General features: G+C 51.0%; 1 protein-coding gene across 1 annotated transcript in view; it reads right to left on the reverse strand.

The window, feature by feature from the left end:
- Positions 1-20,195, reverse strand: part of LOC117039522 (WD repeat-containing protein 18-like) — a 42,148-nt gene that overhangs the window by 918 nt on the left and 21,035 nt on the right. Inside the window, exons 6-9 of the mRNA XM_033136664.1 lie at positions 19,719-19,783; positions 19,231-19,355; positions 10,964-11,130; positions 314-382 (exon numbers count right to left, since the gene is read on the reverse strand). Coding sequence (XP_032992555.1) covers positions 314-382; positions 10,964-11,130; positions 19,231-19,355; positions 19,719-19,783 — 426 coding nt within the window. The remainder of the gene's footprint in view (positions 1-313; positions 383-10,963; positions 11,131-19,230; positions 19,356-19,718; positions 19,784-20,195) is intronic.

Consider the following 20,195-nt stretch of genomic DNA (forward strand, 5'->3'; position numbering starts at 1 on the left):
TTTATTTTTCAATTTCAGCTTTTCAAGGGGAGCAAAGTGAAGGATTACCTGCCTCAGTGCACAGTGTAGGAATCGCTGGCCTACTGTTAAAAAAACAATGCCAAAACTTCACTGCAAAGCAAAATGTTAATGGTATTTTAGTGCGGCTTATACACCTGCCTTGTTTTTATTGTCTGTGTATGCAAATGGCACAATTGTTGACTTAACTAGCAATAAATCTGATTTGGTCAAGGAAAAATAAAGTCTGCAATGTGTCAAGATCAAGCCTCTCAAAACTCAAAATTTTGCCTGTTGTAGGGATAGAGAGCCTCACCTTTTCTCTTGTCGCACACATCTGCGAGTACAGCCGCTCTTTCTTCTCCAAGTTGCTCTCTCCGGATCCCTGTGGGAGGCAGAAGAACACAGGGCTCAAGATACAAGCCGAGGTTATTTTTTGACAATACCATTGTGTAGAAGACATATTGTCAAAAAAGCCAGTCTTACAGATGATCTGGGCAGCTCAAACAGTAATTGCAACCCAATTGGAAACAGCTGACAAATCATACATAGGGCGCTGGGTACCCATTGCTCTGGAAAATGGGAGGAAATTGTGCGTAATTTGAGATTTTGACCACAACTCCCATGCACTTTTTATATGATTTGGCATTCCTTTATTACATACACAGAGAGAAGGACCATCATTTTCGAGACCTTTGCCACAAGCCTGGCAAATCTGGCATGGAATTGCAGAGTTGGAAGGGACCCTGAGGATCATCTAGTCCCACCCCCTGCAATGCAACCCCCTTGCGGGGATTGAACCTGCAACCCTGGCCTTGTCAGCACCACGCTCCAACCAACGGAGTGACTCAGGCTGTCCCCACTAGACTTGATAACCAGGTAATGCCTATATCCTACACTCATACTTTTGTTCTTTTGACCAATGTGCAACTGTACCTGTTCTATAGCTTTGTTTTCCATGTTTAAATTTTTATCTGTTGTTATGTTCTTTTTCTTATATCAAACACACACAAAAACACACTACAGCATGAAATAAATTTAAAAAATGCCTAACCCCCCACCCAGAGGATACAAGAAGCTGCATTACACAAAACTAAGCATATAGCCCTCATGGTTCCTACACAGCTATTTTAAATACATACGAGTCGGCCTCTTTGGGCCACCTAGCTCAATATTCCCAGCATGGGCTGGCAGCAGCTCTCCAGCGTTTCAGGCAGCCCTCCAGGGAGACGCTGGGGACTGAGACTAGGACTGAGGTGTGTCCCAGGTTTCTTGGGTCTGCTTCGGTCGAGGTGATGCCAAAGGCAAGCTGTGGGCTTAAGAGCCACACCCCAGGAGCAAAAGCTGTATTCCAGCATAATGGCGGGGAGGGAAGCCAAAGAATTTCAAGTGCTCCCTGATAAAGAGTTTCAGCAGCGCTTAAGGAAGAAGCTCAAGGGATAATCTCTCACAAAGAGATCCGGAGAAGCTCTGCCAGCCTTGGAATTCTTTTAAAGGAAGAGGATCACACCGCAACAAGAGTGATAACAGGGGACAAAACGATTGTGTGCGAGGTTTTCTTTCTTTCTTTCTTTCTTTTTGAGAAGGCATCCATCAGAGAGAGAGAGGGGGGACTGATAGGATCAGCTGGCTGGCCATGAGAAAGGAGTGACAAGGCAGGCCGCTGGAGGGAGCAAGGTTTGAACATGCCTTTCGACAGGAGAGAGCAGCAGTAAATCACACCTAGCGACTTGTAGTCAAGTCTTTACAGTATTAGCAAAAACAGGATCTGCACAGGAGTGCCAGTGCCTAATGAGCACAGCAAATAATCTCTGGTAGGTCTTGCCCCCATGAAGCAGTTGCTGCTCCCCACAGCTGTCTAAGTCCCTCCTCTCCAAGGTTGTCCCCAAGCAATCGGAGACTGGGCCTGCATGCAGCCAATCTCTCCTGGTTCTGGGAGACCAGCGGGGAGGGGAGCCTTTTGCAGCAGGAGGGGGAGACATCTGTGACTCTTTACCAGCCAGACTTCCCCTCTGCCTCCTGGCCTCCCTCGTCTCCTGCTTCAGTTTCTGCCCCCGATTCTGGACTTCCCTCTGCCACAGACTCTCCCTGCACACTGAGCCCTGTTACCCCTCCAGCTTCTGATACTTCCTCCCCGCAGGCTTTTCCCTCTGACCACTCACTGTTGCCCCACCACCACGCCCTGGGCTCTGAGCCTTCCTTCCTTAGGGTTCCCCCAGTTGGTACCCCCTCATTCCTCTGCCTCCAACCAGACCCTGACACCTTGTGGTCCGAGGCAGCTTTGCCATTCGGCATGCCAAAGCTCAGCACTCTGTGCCCAGAGAGCCGTTTTGGGACTCTGTGCTGCTGCACACTGAAAGAGAAGTGTCGGATTTGGGGGCAGGGACCCCTGGGTGCAGGGACCAAGGAGCGTCACCTTCTGGCTCACAGGAGTCTCCCCAAGCAACAAAGCGCAGAAGAAATTACTAACTACGCAAGGCTTTCTCTACCCGGCCTGACCACACAGGGCTCCTTTCCTGACCACAACAGCCTCAGTATTGTCCACACAGACTGGCAGCAGCTCGCCAAGGTTTCAGGCCCCACCTGACCATGACATTAGTGGGGAACTGGACCAGGGACTTTCTGAAGGCCAAGCAGGTGGTCTGTCAGCAAGCTGTGGCCCTTTCCTTCGAAATAATGCAAGATTCTGGTCCTCATGGTTCCAAGCAAAGAGCTGATCTAACCAGGAAGGTGCCTTATATGGAGCCAAACCATCAAGCTGTCTAGCTCAGCCCTCTCTCGAGATTCGAACTTGGGACCTTCAGAGTGCAAGGCAGCTGCTCTGCCACTCTGCCACCTTGCAGAAGTGACTGAAAACCTGCCTCCCGTCACCAGTGGGAAAGGGAAAACCTCCCTCCCCCCCCCCCACCTCGAGCCTCAGCAGCAGCAGCAGCTCATCGTGAACTCCAGACACGCAGCCCGAGACTCTCTGTTCTAATTTCGGAGCAGACACGCAGCCGATAATGGGAGATAGAGGAGATCTTTATCCTGTGCGCAGGACGGAGGGGATCCGCAGAGCCCAGCTCTGGCGCTCTCATCCCAGCCTCCGCCCATCATCTCTAGATTATTACTGTCTGCAAAAGGAAGACATTGTGTTATTGGGGTTTCTCTCCCTCTCTCAATGCACACAAAACACACACAGAGAGGACCTTCACAGCAATATCAGGATTTTATTTTATAGCAAGGAAGAAGAAGAAAAGAGTTTGGATTTGCTATCCCGCTTTATCACTACCCGAAGGAGTCTCAAAGCAGCTCACATTCTCCTTTCCCTTCCTCCCCCACAACAAACACTCTGAGGTGAGTGGGGCTGAGATACTTCAGAGAAGTATGACTAGCCCAAGGTCACCCAGCAGCTGCATGTGGAGGAGCGGAGAAATGAACCCGGTTCCCCAGATTATGAGTCCACCGCTCTTAACCACTACACCACACTGGCTCTCTCCTGGTTCTCCTGGAAGCTGTGTCCTTTTTCAAAGGTGACAGAAACTCTTGCTTCTCTCCCTCTGCCCCTCTAGGGCCTTCTTCACCTTCAAGGACATAATAAAGATCAGGCCAGAACTGTAGAGTTGGAAGGGACCGTAAAGGTCATCCAGCCCAACCCCCTGCAATGCAGGAATCTCCGCTCAAGCGTCCATGACAGATGGCCATCTGCTTAAAAACCTCCAAGGAAGGAGAGTCCACCACCTCCCGAGGGAGACAACAGCTCTTCCATGTGCCAGTCCTTTAGATATTTGAAGCTGGCTCTCCTATCTCCTCTCAGTCTCCTGTTTTCCAGGCTAAACATACCTAGCTCCTTCAACCATTCCTCATAAAGGTTTGCTTCAGCAGCCTGTTCTCACAGCGGCCGACCAGATGCCCCAATGGGAAGCCAAGTGAAAGAACCCTCTCCCCTCCTGTGGCCTGGAGGGGTGGGTAGGCAATTTCAGTCCCTGGACCTCTGAAGTCCCCCAGACCTCAAGATGATGTAGCTATCAGTGTCTCCCCCCGCCCCCTTGCCCCAGGCACCTGCCCATGTTGTCTTGAGGTTTTCATTAAAGCTTTCCATACTGCAGCAGGATAGCTGCTTCAAAAAATACGAATGGAATTGTAAGGGTTTTCAGTGGCTGCTCATGAGTAACCAGGCTGACTCCGAGGCTTCTAAAACTAAGTGTCTTTATTGTGCAAGTATATACAGTGCAGCTAAGAAAAAGACGTCCATCTCATCCTTCGGCAGAGTCCGGGAATGGCCCCTTCTGGTTCCTTGCCCAGCATAAAGCCTCCCCCCTCTGCGCAAGTGGGGCGACGGAAGAGGTGCCTCCCTTCCAGCCTCTGCTTGGTGCGAGGGCTCTCCTTCCCTGTCAGAGCCCTGACTCCTACTTCCCAGTCCCATCTCTCCCTCCCCACTATAGAGGGATCGCTGTCTTCCTGACTGGAGGAAGATGAATTGCTCAGCAGTTGGGGCGGGGGCTCGCGATACCGATAAAGCCCTGGCAACTCCTTGCCTCGAGGTGAGGGCAGCCCCCTGACAGGAATCAATAGAATGTGGAGTCCTTTCTTAAGTCTACCTGCCCAGGCTGCCTTGGACGAGGTGGGGGGCAAACATGGGAGGGTCTTTTCAGCTGTACCCTCTACTTGTGGGGGACACGATCTCTCTCTCTCGCCTGGTCTGACACCTGATCTAATAATCAATAATAGTGATTTCATTAATTATACCCCACCCATCTGACGGGGTTGCTCCAGCCACGCTGGGCGGCTCCCAACAAAATACTAAAAACACAACAAAACACCATCCATTTAAAACTTCCCTGCCTTCGTGTCTTTCTGATGCCAAGCAGATGCGTTTCTCATTTCCCCAGGTTTTCAACCTCTGATTTATTTATTTTCTGTCAACGCTGGGTTTTGGTTTTTTATTGAATTGTGCTGCTTTTTTTATTGCTGTTTTACGGTCTGTGGTAAAACCGCCCCGGAAAATGTTTCCGTCAGAGGGCGGTATTAAAAAAGAAAGAAAGCTATGTTTTAAAACAAACTGGGGACAAAAAAAGACAGCCTCAAAAACAAGCGAAAGAACCCTCAATTCAGGAGCGACAAGCGAGATGGTTCTGCACAACTGATGCTGATGCCTTTTCAGAATGCAACCAACGGCTCAAAAAATGCCGCATCAGAAGCAGTTAGCCCCACGAGCAGAAGCAGTGATGCTTCTGGACTCCAGCAGCTTGTGTCCTGCTTTCTGGTTTCCCATAAGCACCTGGTCGGCCACCGTGAGAACAGGAGGCTGGAACTGAGGGATCTCCTTTGGCCCCTTCATGGGCTCTGAAAAGAGAATTGACCCAAAGTAATCCTACGCTGGTAGTGCTGTGGGTTAAACCACAGAGCCTAGGGCTTGCCGATCAGAACGTCGGCAGTTCGAATCCCTGCCATGGGGTGAGCTCCCATTGCTCGGTCCCAGCTCCTGCCAACCTAGCAGTTCGAAAGCACGTCAAAGTGCAAGTAGATAAATAGGGAAGGTAAACTGCATTTCCGTGCGCTGCTCTGGTTCGCCAGAATCGGCTTTGTCATACTGGCCACGTGACCCGGAAGCTGTACGCCGGCTCCCTCGGCCATTCACGCAAGATGAGCGCCACAACCCCAGAGTCGGACATGACTGGACCTAATGGTCGGGGTCCCTTTACCTTTACCTTAATCCTACAATCCCTCCACTATCACACTCAGGTCCTCTTCCCAAAAGAAGGATATGGTCGGCAGTGTCACAAACTCAGATACACAAGCCAGGCACTAAACGACCCCTTAAACCAAGGTTGCAGTTGCCAAAACAGAATGTCTAGATGCCATTTGGGGGCAAGATGTTTCTTAAGTCTTATTTTTCAAATGACTGACTGACTTTGATTGGTTCTCAGTTAAACATCTGGCTAGTTCAAGGGACAAACTTGAGCTGGGTTCAGTGGCAGAGCTAGCCATTCTGGCACCCGGAGTGGCACACATGTCGTGCACCTGGGGGAGGCATGATCCTTCCGGCGGGCGGCGCGATCCACCCAGGGGGGATTTTGTCACCCTCCTCTGGGATCACACCTCTGGGATCACACCCGGGGCGGACCGCCCCCACCATACACCCCTTCCTACGCCCTGGCTGGGTTAAGAGCTTTGAGAACGTAAAGAAGAAAAGTCACTTGATCCAGGGACAGTCCACATATATATCGGCCCATTCAGACCGCTTTTTCTTAATAGTGACACAGACCATCCATAACGCAGGCATTCACAACTCTCAGCAGGGCCGTGGGGGAAGCGAAGACAAGTGACAACAATTCACTATAACGCTGTTCACTGCTTCTGCTCAGGCTGCGCTGAAAAAGCATTTTGGCTGCTGAAATTCATCCTGATTGTGCAGATAAAATATAACAGACAGACTTATACAGGATGGCGTATTAGTGTGTGAAAACAGTCCAGGTCCAAGGATCCCCAGGCATGCAGCTCCAGATGGTGGAGATGTCAGGTGACATCCTGGCACCCAGGAATTTTCACTTGGTCGCAAGTGGCTGATAGCCAGGTGCAAAATGCACCTGCAGCCGGACTAATTTCAAACACTGCTGGTTGGCCACTGTGAGAAACAGGATGCTGGGCTAGTTGGGCCCTGACTGGCCTGACCCTGCAGGACTCTTCTTATGTGTTCTCACTAGCTTTCAGTCTCCCACCCTCCGCCAAGCAGTCATGAGGGCTAGAATCTTGTTCTGCCGTCAGGATTCTCCCGGACTCCCCAAGATGAGGGGGAGCTGAAGTTTCCTAAACCAATCCAACCTGAACAACCACCTTTCCTGGTTCGGAAACATCCTTCCTCTTGCTGGGTGAACAAGAGACATCGCACCTTGGAGGTTTGGGGCCGCTGTCAACGTTGCAGAGGAAAGGAGCAGGTCTGACAGCGGACGCTCCTGGGAATCTGTTACAAGAACGCTAGATGAGATACCTGGCGAGAGCCTTGAGGTGGGCAGCCAGACACTTTGCCCGCTGCAGCTCAAGGAAACTCAGAAGACGAAAAAAAGGACAAACTGTGTGGTGCCAGGGGAGAGGAGGCCTCCCTTTGCAAGGAGCTAATCCATCAAAGAAGACGGCCCCATCAGTCTCGCAGGTGGAGAGAGAAAAATGACAGGCAGGAGAGATAACACATCTAAGCACCCTTTGTGTTTTGGGGGGGGGGAGAGAAGACAGGCAGGAGAGGAGAAAATGCCTCCACAGTGAGCGATGGTTAACAGGCAAGGCTTCCCTCGTTCTCCCTCTCCTTGGAGCAACTGCGAGAGGGCATTGGACGCAACCCCTTGCTAGGAAAACGAAATGCATTCCTGGCAAAGGGGTGTTGGCGGGTTTGAGTGGGGAGGCTGAGATTTTATGATGTGGGTGACATGAGAGCAAAGCCACCTCCTGTTTCCCTGCAGTCAGGCAGCCAGGTGTCTCCGGAAAGCTCGCCAGCGGGACCCTCTCCCCACCCCCTGTCTACCTCTAGTATCCCCGAAGTCACGTGGTCTCCACTCAAAGCCACCTGCATGAACCCAAGAGAAGAGTCCCAGGCAGAAAGGAGAACCTCCTGGATTGGAGCAGAGGCCTAGCTATTGCGAAACCCAAGCCTCAAAGATGGATGGAGGGATGCTGAGTAGACTCTGCTCAGAGACCAACTGCCCTTTGCTTATCGTCATCTGTCATTCTAGCAGACGGCAGTCAAGGGAGAGAAAGGGGGCAGGGCCTGTCCGACAGCACCAAGAGTGCCCCACTGGAAGGTCTCTGTGATCAAGGCAGGGCAGAAGGAATCGGGCACTCCTTGAGGCACTTCAGATCTAAGCTCTTGGCAGCTTTGCAGACTAACACAAGGAAGGCCCGGTTGGAAGATTCAAGACAGATAAAATAAAACGCTTCGTTGAACTGCGGAACTCCTTCCCACAGGAAGCGGTGACGGCTAGCAACCCAGATGGCTTAAAAGTGAATTGGACAAATGCATGGTGAAGGAAAGGGCTATCAAGGGGCACGAGCCAGGATGGTTATGCTCTGTCTCCATGGTCAGAGGCAGCAACGCTTCTGAATCCCAGTGGCTGGAAACCACAGGAAGGGAGAGGGCTCTTGCTGGTGGGCTTCCCTTTTGGGCAACTGTTTGGCCACTGTGAGCACAGGATGCTGAGCTAGATGGGCTACTGGCAGGGATCTTACTGGCCTCCCCAACTCTGGAAGTTAATTTATGTGCTACGGCCGACTTCGTTCCTCGAGATGCCAATGCGCAATGGAGATGTTCCAGCCTATAACTGCCTCAGTGCCCAACAACAGGATTATAACACACTCCCTCTCTCTCTCTCTCTCCTGCCAACCTGTTCCTTTCCCTGAGGGATAATTGTACCAGAACATTCAGCCCTGCCTCTCTCAGATCTGCATCGCCTCTTCCAGCAGGGAACAGCCACCTGCTCCTGCTTGCATCGGAAGGGTAAGGAGGCTTGGCACACAGGCATGCAGAGCTCAGAGGTGTGTTCCCTTCGCCAACCACGCCTGGGTCCCACTTCCGTACCCTCTCTCTCTCCCTCCCCTGCTATAAAACATGTCTTTATTTGGTTTGCTGTGTAATCAGAGAAAGCAGTTGCAAACCGCAAGAAAAAACCCAACTCAGCCCTGTAGACCTGAAGGAGCGTCTCCACCCCCATCGTTCAGCCCAGACACAGATGTTCAGCTCTGAGGGCAGTTCCCTTACTGCGAGAAGTGAGGTGAGAGGGAACCAGGCAGAGGGCCTTCTCGGTGGTGGCACCCTCCCTGTGGAACGCCCTCCCAGCAGCTGTGAAGGAGACCAATAACTATACAACTTCTAGAAGACATTTAAAGGCAGCCCTATATGTGGAAGTTTTTAATGTTTGGTGTTCTATTATGTTTTTATGTGTTGGAAGCTGCTGAGAGTGGCTAGGGCAGTGGTGGCGAACCTTTTAGAGACTGAGTGCCCAAACTGCAACCCAAAACCCAATGATTTATCACAAAGTGCCAATCCGGGGGATAATGGGGGAGAGTTGTTGAACTTATATCTGCACTTTATGTATAATATTTTCAAAATAAATAGTTGCCTTTCTTAAATTACTGATTTACTAAAATTCAAGAAAACACAAATTGCCTCCAGAAAATGTAGAATTATATACATGTTACTTAAGAGGCAATTCAAAGGCTTGAATAACTTTCGGAAACTTTGGAGAGGTTTTAAAAAGTGGTCTTTGCTCTCTGCCCTAGTGCTGAAAGGAAGAATCCTATATTTGCATTATTGGGTGGTTGTGGGGGAGTGAGGAATATGGTCTTGTGGAACCACTGCTGTTTCTTGTGTGTTACCAAGAAAGGAGGGATTAAATGAAGGCTTACACAGTCACAACAGCAACCTGGTCAGGCGCTTGGATGAGCAGCAGAAAAAGGGCAGTTCAAACCCCACCAAGCCTGGAAGGGGAAAGCGCCACTGCTCACCACCTGCAGGGAGTTTCGCAACAGGAACCAAAGGAAAGTGACTGCTGGGACTCAAGCCACCACCTGGCTTGTCGTTGTTGCTTTAGAGTACTTTCCGGGTGGAAAGACAGGAGGGCTTATCACCTCCTTGAAGCATGGGCTGCTTAGTGCCGCCCCAGGAAAGGTTTGCTCGGGAGGAGGTGAGCTGCGTGGAATTGAAGTGCGCGTGCGCTTCCATGCCTCGCGCAGCGCAACCCTGCGCAACTTTGTGCAGAAACATCCCCAGAGAAACGAGTGAAAGCACCGCCGGGCACTTCGAAGGCGCCTTTTCCACTCTCCCCGCCCTGTTGGCTGCTTCGTTTTCCTCTGTGGGCGAGAGAGGGGCGCAGCCACCCCACACACTCTCCCCTCAGGCTCCACCTTCTCGGGAAAGGAGCAACTGGCCCCTTTTCTCTCGCTCTTCCCTACACAAAACTTTGTCTCCCAGCAACTGTGCAGGCAGCGTCACTTCCTCTCCCTGCAAGCCAGCCCTCGGTGGGCGGGAAAAGAAGAGGGCTCGCTCTGTGTCTTTGCAGGCTGCTCCGCGCGGGGACCAGCCACAAAACGAGCGTCCTATTGCAGCAGCAGCCAACCAGCTGGTTGGCTGGCACGAAACTCTGGGGAGTGTTTCCAGCTCATAGCGGTGTGGGGGGACACCCAACACACACACCCCGCCGCTGCGGCTGGCACACACTATAGGGAACGTTTCCCGCCCGCTGCGGCATTTTGGGGGGGGGGGAGAGGCTGTCACCTTTGCAAACTACAAAAAAACGAACCTGATGGGGCGATGGCGCGCGTGCCCACAGAGAGGGCTCTGCGTGCCCACTTGGGCACGCGTGCCATAGGTTCGCCACCACTGGGCTAGGGCAACCCAGCCAGATGGGCTGCATATTATATTACTACTACTACTACTACTACTACTATTATTAAATGCAAGCAAGACAAAAGTCCTTTTAAGCCCTCTGCCTTGCTGGGGGTGGGGGACAAGGCCCTCTCCACGTGCCAGTTGTGGCATGGGCTTGTGAGATCTTCCTGCGAGATCTCCCGAGAGCATCTCTAGCCAAGAATCATGGGCAATCGTCTTCTCTGAAGTTTGAGCTGTGAGAGTGGAAGAGCAATGAATCTTCTTTTTGTTTCGCTTTCCCCCTTTGTACATTTTGCTAGTTCAGACACGTCCCGCTCTCTATTCTCCACCTGGGCAGCCAATAGGCCTTATTCTTAACTGTGACCCGCGCATCGCAAGGGATTGGACTAGACGACCCCTTGGGTCCCTTCCAACTCGTATGATTCTACGACTGTGCCTTTCTGACCGAGGATCAAACACTGGGAAATAGCCTCAGATCTATGTGTCTTAGTGAGACCTTTATACCAGTGGACCTGGGGCATAAGCATTCCACCATCCTTTTGCCCACCATCCTCAAGAGCAAAGGGGGGTTTCTGGCTTGGCGGTCACTTGGTCCAAAGACTCCCCTACCTTCTGATGCATCCCGAGACACAGCATCATTCCCTCGCTGGCAGGGCTCCCTGCGTTCTCCATGGTGTAGAGGTGGCGGCTGAACTTGGGCAGGGGGACCCGGGGCTTGCTCTCCGGGTTTAGCATGTTGGCTGGAGCCAGGGTGATGAAGGCGTTGGTGACTGGACCTGCAGGAGCAAATTGGAGGGAGGGGGAGATTTAGCGGCAAGGTATGCTTATGGCAGGGCTACGAAGCATGTGGGGCGCCGTTTGAGGGGCTAACTGCAGAATCATAGAAATTGGGAGAGTTTTAGAAGAGGCCCCCAAGGGCCTTTCGAGCACAGAGCTTGTGGACCCTCCTCTGAAAATGAAGCAAGATGCTAGTCCTCATGGTTCTTGATAAGCAGCCTTGTGCTGAGTCAGGACACCAAAGCCATCCATCTCGGGACTGTGACTGCCAGCAGCTCTTTGGGCTTTTGGACGGGGAGTCATTCCCAGCCTTTCTGCACACAGAGCATGCACCCTTCTATTTAGGAGACAGGCCCCACAGTAAGGTTTCTAGTCCTCATAGTGATTTAAAGGGGTAATTTAACAAAGACACAGGAAGACTGCCTTAGACGAAGCCACACTTTGGGTTCATTTTGCCCAAGATTGTCTGCAAACAGTCGTTCTCAAACCTTTTCCAGCTTGGTTCCATAAACTCGCCCCGTGTGCTCACTACTCTGCACAACACAAAGCATTATTCAGAGCAGCGGCTCGCACGGCCCACTAAGGGAGATGATGACACGATAAAATTCAAAACAGCGGCAATTAATTGCCCGTTCACTCAAAGCCCAATTAAAAATAGTTCAATTAATCCAACAAAGCCGACAAACTTGATCCAGGGAGATGCCAGCTTTCCAGAGCCTGTTTGTCATTTACAGGGACCCCCTGCTGCCCCCACTTAGCAACCCCCACTTAGGTAATCTCCCCACCCAGGGGGCAGTACTATTCTCTTTGGGAACCACTGGTCTACACTGGATGGCAGAAGCTCCCAAGGGCTTCAGGCAGGGTGTATTTTCCAAGCCCTGCCTGGGGGAATGATGGAAGGGACCCCTGGGGGTCCTCTAGTCCAACCCCTTGCAGTGCAGGCATCGCAGCTGAAGCATCCATGACAGATGGCCATCCAACCTCTGCTTAAAAACCTCCAAGGAATCACATCTTCTCTCCACCATCTTTCCCCCTTTTGGCGGTTCTGCTCTACAGAATCTAAGGCGTGTGTGTGTGTGTGTGTTTGCATTCCTCCTTGCCGTCAGCTCCCCTGCCACCCCTCCAAGCTTCTCCTTCAATTAGCTAGGAAGGCATCTGGACGCGACCGGAGGGAACCGTTTGGAGACCTCCCCAGGGGCGACCCCCCACAGCCCCAAGCACCGCGGCCTCTCCGTCCTCTGCCGAGCGAGCCATCCATCACCCAGGCCCCGGTGCGCTCCCAAGTTGTCTCGCGGTAATGATCTATCGCACACATCCACTCAGCGGAGTTAATGAGCGCTTTAATTACCGCATTTACCCACACGGGCTGCTGCCAGGCTCCCGACGCCTCCCTGCCACAACCTCAGCTCACCTCTCTGCACTCACAAATTGTTGCATCCATCGCCCTGGGAAACTAAGTGGAGGAAGAAGACTTAGGAAGCAAGAGGCCGGGGCCGGGAATGGCTTGCTGGGTGGGCCAGACAGGGTCCTCAGCTCATCGCTCACCAAGCCAGGCGTTATTCAGTATATATACACACGCACACAGCGCATCCAGCAAGCCTTTTCCCCCTTCCCAACCCATTTGAGAGCAACACCCGTTGGAAACAGCAGCCAGTGGCAGCCGGAATAACAAAATTCGAATCCCTCAGCCATTTCTTGCTTGCAGCTGCCAACGGCTCAAGGCTGGTCTTTTGACTCTTCAGATCTATTTCCAGCATTGTCCCTGTGTGCTTTCTCTCCAACCCCCCCCCCCCAAAACCTGGCTCTGCCTTTGGAGTTTGCATGCAAAACCAGGCAGACCTCCGCAGTGCCCACAGCTGGAGCTCTCAGGAGCTTTCGGTTAAGTGTGCCCCCCGCCACCCCCCCATCTGCAATGCGCTGGGGCAGAACAGGGGGCCACACCCATCCACCTCCATTTCCCAGTGGCAGGGAGGCAGGTCAAAGAGGATTTGTCCATAAATAACTTTTTAAGAGCTCAGATGAGCCTCTGGTTCTATTTATTTATTGCATTTCTGCCCCACTTTTCTCCAAGGAGCTGAAGGTGCTGTGCGTGGTTCTCCTCCTCCCCATTTTATCCTTGCAACATCCCTGTGAGGTAGGTTGGCCTGAGAGAGGCTAGCTTCCAAGGCCACCCAAGTGAGCTTCATGGCTCAGTGGGGGTATTTGAACCCTGGCCTCTCTCCCAGGTCTTAGTCCCGATGCTTTAACCACACTGGCTCCCCCAACTGAGTGTCAGGAAGATAGCAAGTTCTGCCTCCGACTGGCCTGCGGCCCACTGGTACTGATGGAGAAGGCATCAAATCATGCATTTCTTGGAGAAAGCATTTCTTGGTATCTGAAGAAGTGTGCATGCACACGAAAGCTCATACCAAGAACAAACTCAGTTGGTCTCTAAGGTGCTACTGGAAAGAATTTTTGATTTTGTTTTGGAGAAAGCAGACAGAGAGCAGCTTCCCTCCTGCTGTCGTAACATTATAGCTTGTGGGAATCAAATGAAGCCGGAAGATTCAGTACAGGTAAAAGGAAATCCTTCTTCATCAAGGTAATAGTACCAATCTTTTTTTTGCCTTGGTCAGACCACACCTGTAGTATTATGTCTGATTCTGGGCACAATTTAAGAAGGATGTTGACAAGCTGGAATGTGGGCAGAGGAGGGAGACCAAGATGATGAAGGGTCTCGAAACAAAGCCTTATGAAGAACGGTTGAAGGAGTTAGGTATGTTTCATTTGGAGGACACTGAGAGAAGATAGGAGAACCATCTTCAAATATCTCAAGGGCTGTCGCTTGGAAGAGGGAGCCAGCTTGTTGTCTCCTGCTCTGGAGGGCAGGACTCGAACCCATGGCTTCAAGTTACAAGAAAGGAGATTCCAACTAAACACCAGAAAGAACTTTCTGACCGCGAGAGCTGTTTGGCAGTGGAACGAAAACCCTCAGGAGGTTGTGGTCTGGATGGCTGAAGGGTCTGATCTGAAATAGGCATGTGCTGATGGAAAATCTCTCGGGTTGTTGTGAAGTGTGAAAAGCATATTTCACCCTGTCCGCTTCTGGCACTCCTGTTGAATCTATGCATGAGCTGCTGCCTTGGGCATGCCTCCTAGGGAGTGGAACGGCACCTCACACAGGAAACGGAGTGTGGGTGTTCATTCTCTGCCCATGTTCCCTGTGCAAATCACTACTGCATTCCCAAGGCAGCAAACCCAGGGCAACAACTCATGCAGAGGGGCAACAGGAGCCCCCTGCTTTCACTACTACTCTTATGTTCGCGTGACCAAAGAATCCTATGGCAATCCGTGCCATATGTGGCAGGATTAACTGGGTCCTGCCAAGGTGAGGCTGGAGCAGAGACTTGCGCAGAGAAGCGGCAGGCACGCTCATGGGAGACTTTTGCTATTTAACTTGCTCATTTCTCGTTTCACAGCTCCTGGCTCGGGGATTATTGACCCAAGTGCTGCTCCTGAAGCTGGCAAGTGCTTAAAACCAGCTGCAGCTTGTTACAAAACGAAGGATGGCCTCTCTCTCTCCTCCTGCCACCCCGGAGCTCAGTGGAAGTGCCGGACACAGAATGTTATTAAATTACCCGAGTTTGAGCGGCACTCCAAAGCCTCGTTATTAGGGCTGTCTCGCCGCTTGCACCGCACAGAGGATTTACTGGCTTCTGTGCCTTGGAAAGAGATCAGTTCTGAAGGGATGGAGCAGATGCGAAGACAGGTAGGCGGTGCCCGGCAGCACAGAGCAGGCCCCCTGGCAGGTGCTCAGGGTTTAGCGGGTGGGGAGGAGGGAAGCTCCGAGGACGATGTGGAAAGGGGAGGGTTTAGAAGAAAAGAGAGACGTGTTGCGAACTGAGCTGCCAGCGGCAGCGCCTTATCAAGTGTTCTGCGCAGCCGAGATAAAGGATGTTAATGCCTCCCCGGGGGCACCGATAACAGCGGAGAGAGTTGCCAACGCCTGGACAGGATTCTTTTCGGAGAAGGGAGAAAAGTAATTAGACATCTGGAGGGGAGGAGGGAGGGACGAACAACGCCGTTATATAAAGGACAGGAAGAAAAGGGCTCTTCGCCCTGTTGTGAAGGGGGGAGCAGTTCAAAACTAGTTTGGGGACACTCCCTGTCCTACCTGGACCTGGGACCTCGTGCCCTTCCGCTAAAAGTAGGATTCCAGTCCTCATGTTTCTGAACAATGGGCTGGTTGAATGAAGGAAGCTGACTTATGCAGAGCCAGGCCGTTGGGCCTATTCAACCTCAGCGTTCATAGAATTGTAGAGTTGGAAGGGACCACGAGTGTCATCTAGTCCAACCCCTTGCAATGCAGGAATTTCAGGCCAAGGGTCCATGGCAGATGGCTATCCAAACTCTGCTTAAAAACTGCCCAGGAAGGAGACTCCACCACCTTCCGAGGGAGACTGTCAAACAGCTCTTACTGTCAGAAAGTTCCCCCCCCCCGATGTTTAGTCAAAACCTCCTTTCTTGTAACTTGAAGCCTTTGGTTCGAGTCCTACCCTCCGGAGGACGAGAAAACAAGCTTGTTCCCTGTTCCACGGGACAGCCCTTGAGATATTTGAACATGACTATCCTATCTCCCCTCTACTACTTCAAGCGCTCCTTGTAAGGCTTAGTTTCCAAACGCTTAATCAGTCTACACACGGACTGGATAGCAGTTGCTCTCCAGGGGTTTAGGCAGGGGGGATGCTACCAGTCCTGCCTGCAAACTGGACCTGGGACCTTCTGCATGCAGAGGCTCTGCCACAGAGCTATGGCCCTGGGTAGCACCCAACTGCATCATGCCAGGCACAATCAGTAGCAGGTCTCTGAGCTCCAGTCCACTGCACTGCTCCTGTGCCCAGGGAGAGACCTGTGTGGTAGAGAAAGGAGTTTTCAGGGGCATCAGGCATGTTCAGCCTGGAGGAGAGAAGGCCGAGGGAATGGCATTATGGCTATCTTCAAGTACAGTCGTACCTTGGATCTCAAAACCGGAAGTGAGTGTTCCGGTTTTCGAGCTATTCAACAGTGGAACGGTGTACTTGGAAGGTGTTTGGTTCTCCTTCTTCAGAGGTTTTTGAATAAGTTGGACGGCCCCCTGCCAGGGATTCTTTAGTTGTGAATCCTGTGGCGACGGGATGCTGGACTCCCGTGTGCCACTGGGGTGATCCTGCGAGGCTCTTCCTAGGTTCTTATGTCCCTTCCAGCTCTAAAATTCTATGATTCCATAACTGGGACCCCGAGGGCACCCACTGGCACACAACACTTCAAGGGGATATGCAGCCACAGGATGGAGGAACAGCCCTGGACTCAGGACACACAGAGTGGCTGGGGAAACCCAGCCAGATGGGCGGGATATAAATAACAAATTATTATTATTATTATTATTATTATTATTATTATTATTATTATTATTACTACCACCTGCCCACAGTGGCTGATGCCCGGAATCCTAACCACCCACACCAGTTTTCCAAACATTGCTGCACCACAAAAGGTCTTGCGAAACCCGGCAGTTTTATCTCCCAATCCCCTTTCCTAATAAAACTCGAGCGAAAATAATTTGCCTCTCCTCTCCAGGAAGGAGTGGGTGGACAAGGGCTGCCTCCCCATTGGCCGACGCTGAACCAACGCTCCCCTTGCCAGCTGCATTGTTATATCCTGGCACTTTTTTTTCTACCCAGGATTAGGGGGAAGAGGGTGCAGGCACCAAGCGCAGCTCAGCACACTGAGAAATTTACGACCCTCAAGTCAGATCGTGAGGTTTTTAAGATTCAGCCATGCAGGCTTTATGGCTCCTTTTCTCTTTGCCAACGCAAGGCTTTGAGCATCGCTTCAAAACAAAGCAGGGCACATGCCAAACACACGCACACAACCAGCCAGGGCTAAGAGGATTTTGCAAATTGTGTCGTGGGGAGAGAACAGTTTTGCCCCTGGACAGAGACAGCTAAAATGAAGATTATGTAAAGGTGACTCAATATGAGGAAATGGTGGCTCAGATAATAACATGGACACTTCTCCTGTTCAGGGAGAATTCCAGAGGAAAGGAACCCAAAATGGTTTGCTGAGAACACCTAAAAACTCTGCTCTGGAGTAGGACGTTCAGCAGCCTGGTATAAACAAAATATTTTGGGTATCTGAGCTGGGAAGGGCACCTCCCAGGAAAGGGACTCTGATCCCGAAACTCCAGGAGAAATTCTGCTAGGTGGACCACGGGTCTGATTTGGCATAAGGCAAAGTCCTCCATTCCTATTTCAGCTATTTGCTTGGAAGCATGAGGACTAGCAGGGCGGCTCACTTTTACTCCCAGCATCTCCAGGCAGGGCTGGAGAAAGAAACTTGAGTTTTTAGTGTGGCCGCTGCAGCCCTCTAGAATCCCGGTTACCAGCTGAAATCAGAGCATCTTAACATTCAGCTAGATAGCAGAAGGGTGGTCTAACCCACTGAGACTCTTGGGCTTGCTGATCAGAAGGTTGGTGGTTCGAATCCCCGCGACGGGGTGAGCTCCTGTTGTTCAGTCCCAGCTCCTGCCAACCTAGCAGTTCGAAAGCACATCAAAGTGCAAGTAGATAAATAGGTACCGCTCCGGCGGGAAGGTAAACAGCATTTCTGTGCGCTGCTCTGGTTTTGGTGTTCCGTTGCACCAGAAGCGGCTTAGTCATGCTGGCCACAAGACCCGGAAAAACTGTCTGCAGACAAACATTGGCACCCTCGTCCAGTAAAGTAAGATGAGTGCCGCAACCCCAGAGTCATAGAATCCTAGAGTTGGAAGAGACCACAAGGGCCATCCAGTCCAACCCCCTGCCAAGCAGGAAACACCATCAAAGCATTCCTGACAGATGGCTGTCAAGCCTCCGCTTAAAGACCTCCAAAGAAGGAGACTCCACCACACTCCTTGGCAGCAAATTCCACTGTCAGGAAGTTCTTCCTAATGTTTAGGTGGAATCTTCTTTCTTGTAGTTTGAATCCATTGCCCCGTGTCCGCTTCTCTGGAGCAGCAGAAAACAACCTTTCTCCCTCCTCTATATGACATCCTTTTATATATTTGAACATGGCTATCACATCACCCCTTAACCTTCTCTTCTCCAGGCTAAACATACCCAGCTCCCTAAGCCGTTCCTCCTAAGGCATCGTTTCCAGGCCTTTGACCATTTTGGTTGCCCTCCTCTGGACACGTTCCAGCTTGTCCGTATCCTTCTTGAACTGTGGTGCCCAGAACTGGACACAGTATTCCAGGTGAGCTCTGACCAGAGCGGAATACAGTGGTACTATTACTTCCATTGATCTAGATGCTATACTCCTATTGATGCAGCCCAGAATAGAGTCGTTTGCAACTGGACTTAACTGTCAGGGGTCTTTTTACCTTTACCTTTTTTACTCTGGGTAAAACTTGAGCTGGATGCAAGCTATTGTGCTTTGATTTACTGAGCTTGCAATTCCCTGCCTTTTCTGCATTTCATCTGGTCTTATGTACTACACTGGTAGCTTTTCACCAAAGAGTTTGATAAACCTGCAAAACAAATATGCAGAACTGGCAAAACTAACAGCAAAATTAAGAGACTCTAACTGTGTATTTTATGGAAGAATGGGTGCCTTATTCGGACTTTTTAAAGAAATATTATAGCATGATGAACTTGCGAGCAGGATTTGAGCTATGAGCAACAGAAGGAATTGGAATATAATATTGTGGTTTTGATTCGATAGGCAGAAGAGAAGGCGCAGCAGAAGAAGGGGAGATGCAACAACTCCTTGGAAAATGGGGTGGGAAGTTGAGAAAAACAAGAGAAAAGACGAAACTGTGTTTTGGTTGTATATGTTGAAGATGTTGAAACTTAAAAATATATAATTTAAAAAAAAACAAATTGAAAAAACGGACTGTAGGGAACGTGCCTCACACTCATCTTGGTCCACTTAGCTCAGGGCTGCCTGTGCTACTTGGGAGCAAGGTCTATTCAGGGCCCCAGGCGGGAGTTTTGCTCAAGAAATTCTGGCAGGGGATCAAACCTGGGACCTTCTGCATGCAAGGCAGAGGCTGTGCTGCAACCCTTTGCGGAGGTGCATGCAGGCACACAGCACTTGCGTACCTTTGTAATTCACCGTGCGTAGACACTGCTTGCTCTGGATGTCCCACAGCCGGACGGTTTCGTCATGCGAGCCGGACAGGAGCAGGCTTCCGTCGGTGGAGACGGAGAGACACGTCACCTGGTTCCTGGAGAGAAGACAAAGGGCCTCCAGGCTGTGTCTCGAGCGTAACTGAAGTCATCCCCGTTGATAGAGGAAGGGGCTGAGCATACTACCGGGTGCGCCCGCAACCCACATGTCTGGCCCCTCCCTTCCAAAGCCCCTTAGAACCTACGGTTTATGTTGGGACGGTCAGCCCTCAGACCTGTGTTTTTTGTGCACCTTCTCCTGAGTGCCGTGGCCTGGCTGGAATTCCGCCCATCCGATCAAATTAGAGAATTGTGGATTTGGAAGAGACCCAGAGGGTAATCCAATCAAACCAAAAATCACCGCACGTAGGTAAAAAAAAATTCCCTTTGTTGCTCTACCCCACCTTTGCCGCAGCACTCACCGATGCCCTTTGAAGATCTTGGCAGAATCCCTTTCTGTCTGGAAGCCCCTCTCCCTTTGCACGGGCTGAGAGAAAGAGGAGGGGGAAGTTACAAACTATAGATAGATAGTACTTTATTCGGCTATAAGCCCACAAGGTAAAACAAATCAATAAATAAAACAGCATTTTACATTCTAAAATATCAACTAAAATATTTCAACGCATAATCTCCTTACAAACTATATATTGAAGCATTGCCAGGAAAAGTGGGTAGGTGGGAAACAGGAAGCTGCCTTAGGTACTTGGGTGGGGCTGCTGGTTCACACATCCAGGAACTCAGTTCCGGCCCCTCTCAGGTGGGCGCCATGCCCATTCTAAGAGAACAAGGGAGGCGTTGGTGGTCAGTTCCAGCTCCTCTTTTTCTCGAAAAATAGCACTGCATACAGAGGTTGCAAATCTCCCCCCCCCACCATTAGTCAAGTGTTTTTTAGTGATGTT

This window comes from Lacerta agilis, chromosome 18 (assembly GCF_009819535.1).
Source record: "Lacerta agilis isolate rLacAgi1 chromosome 18, rLacAgi1.pri, whole genome shotgun sequence".
Taxonomy (NCBI): domain Eukaryota; kingdom Metazoa; phylum Chordata; class Lepidosauria; order Squamata; family Lacertidae; genus Lacerta; species Lacerta agilis.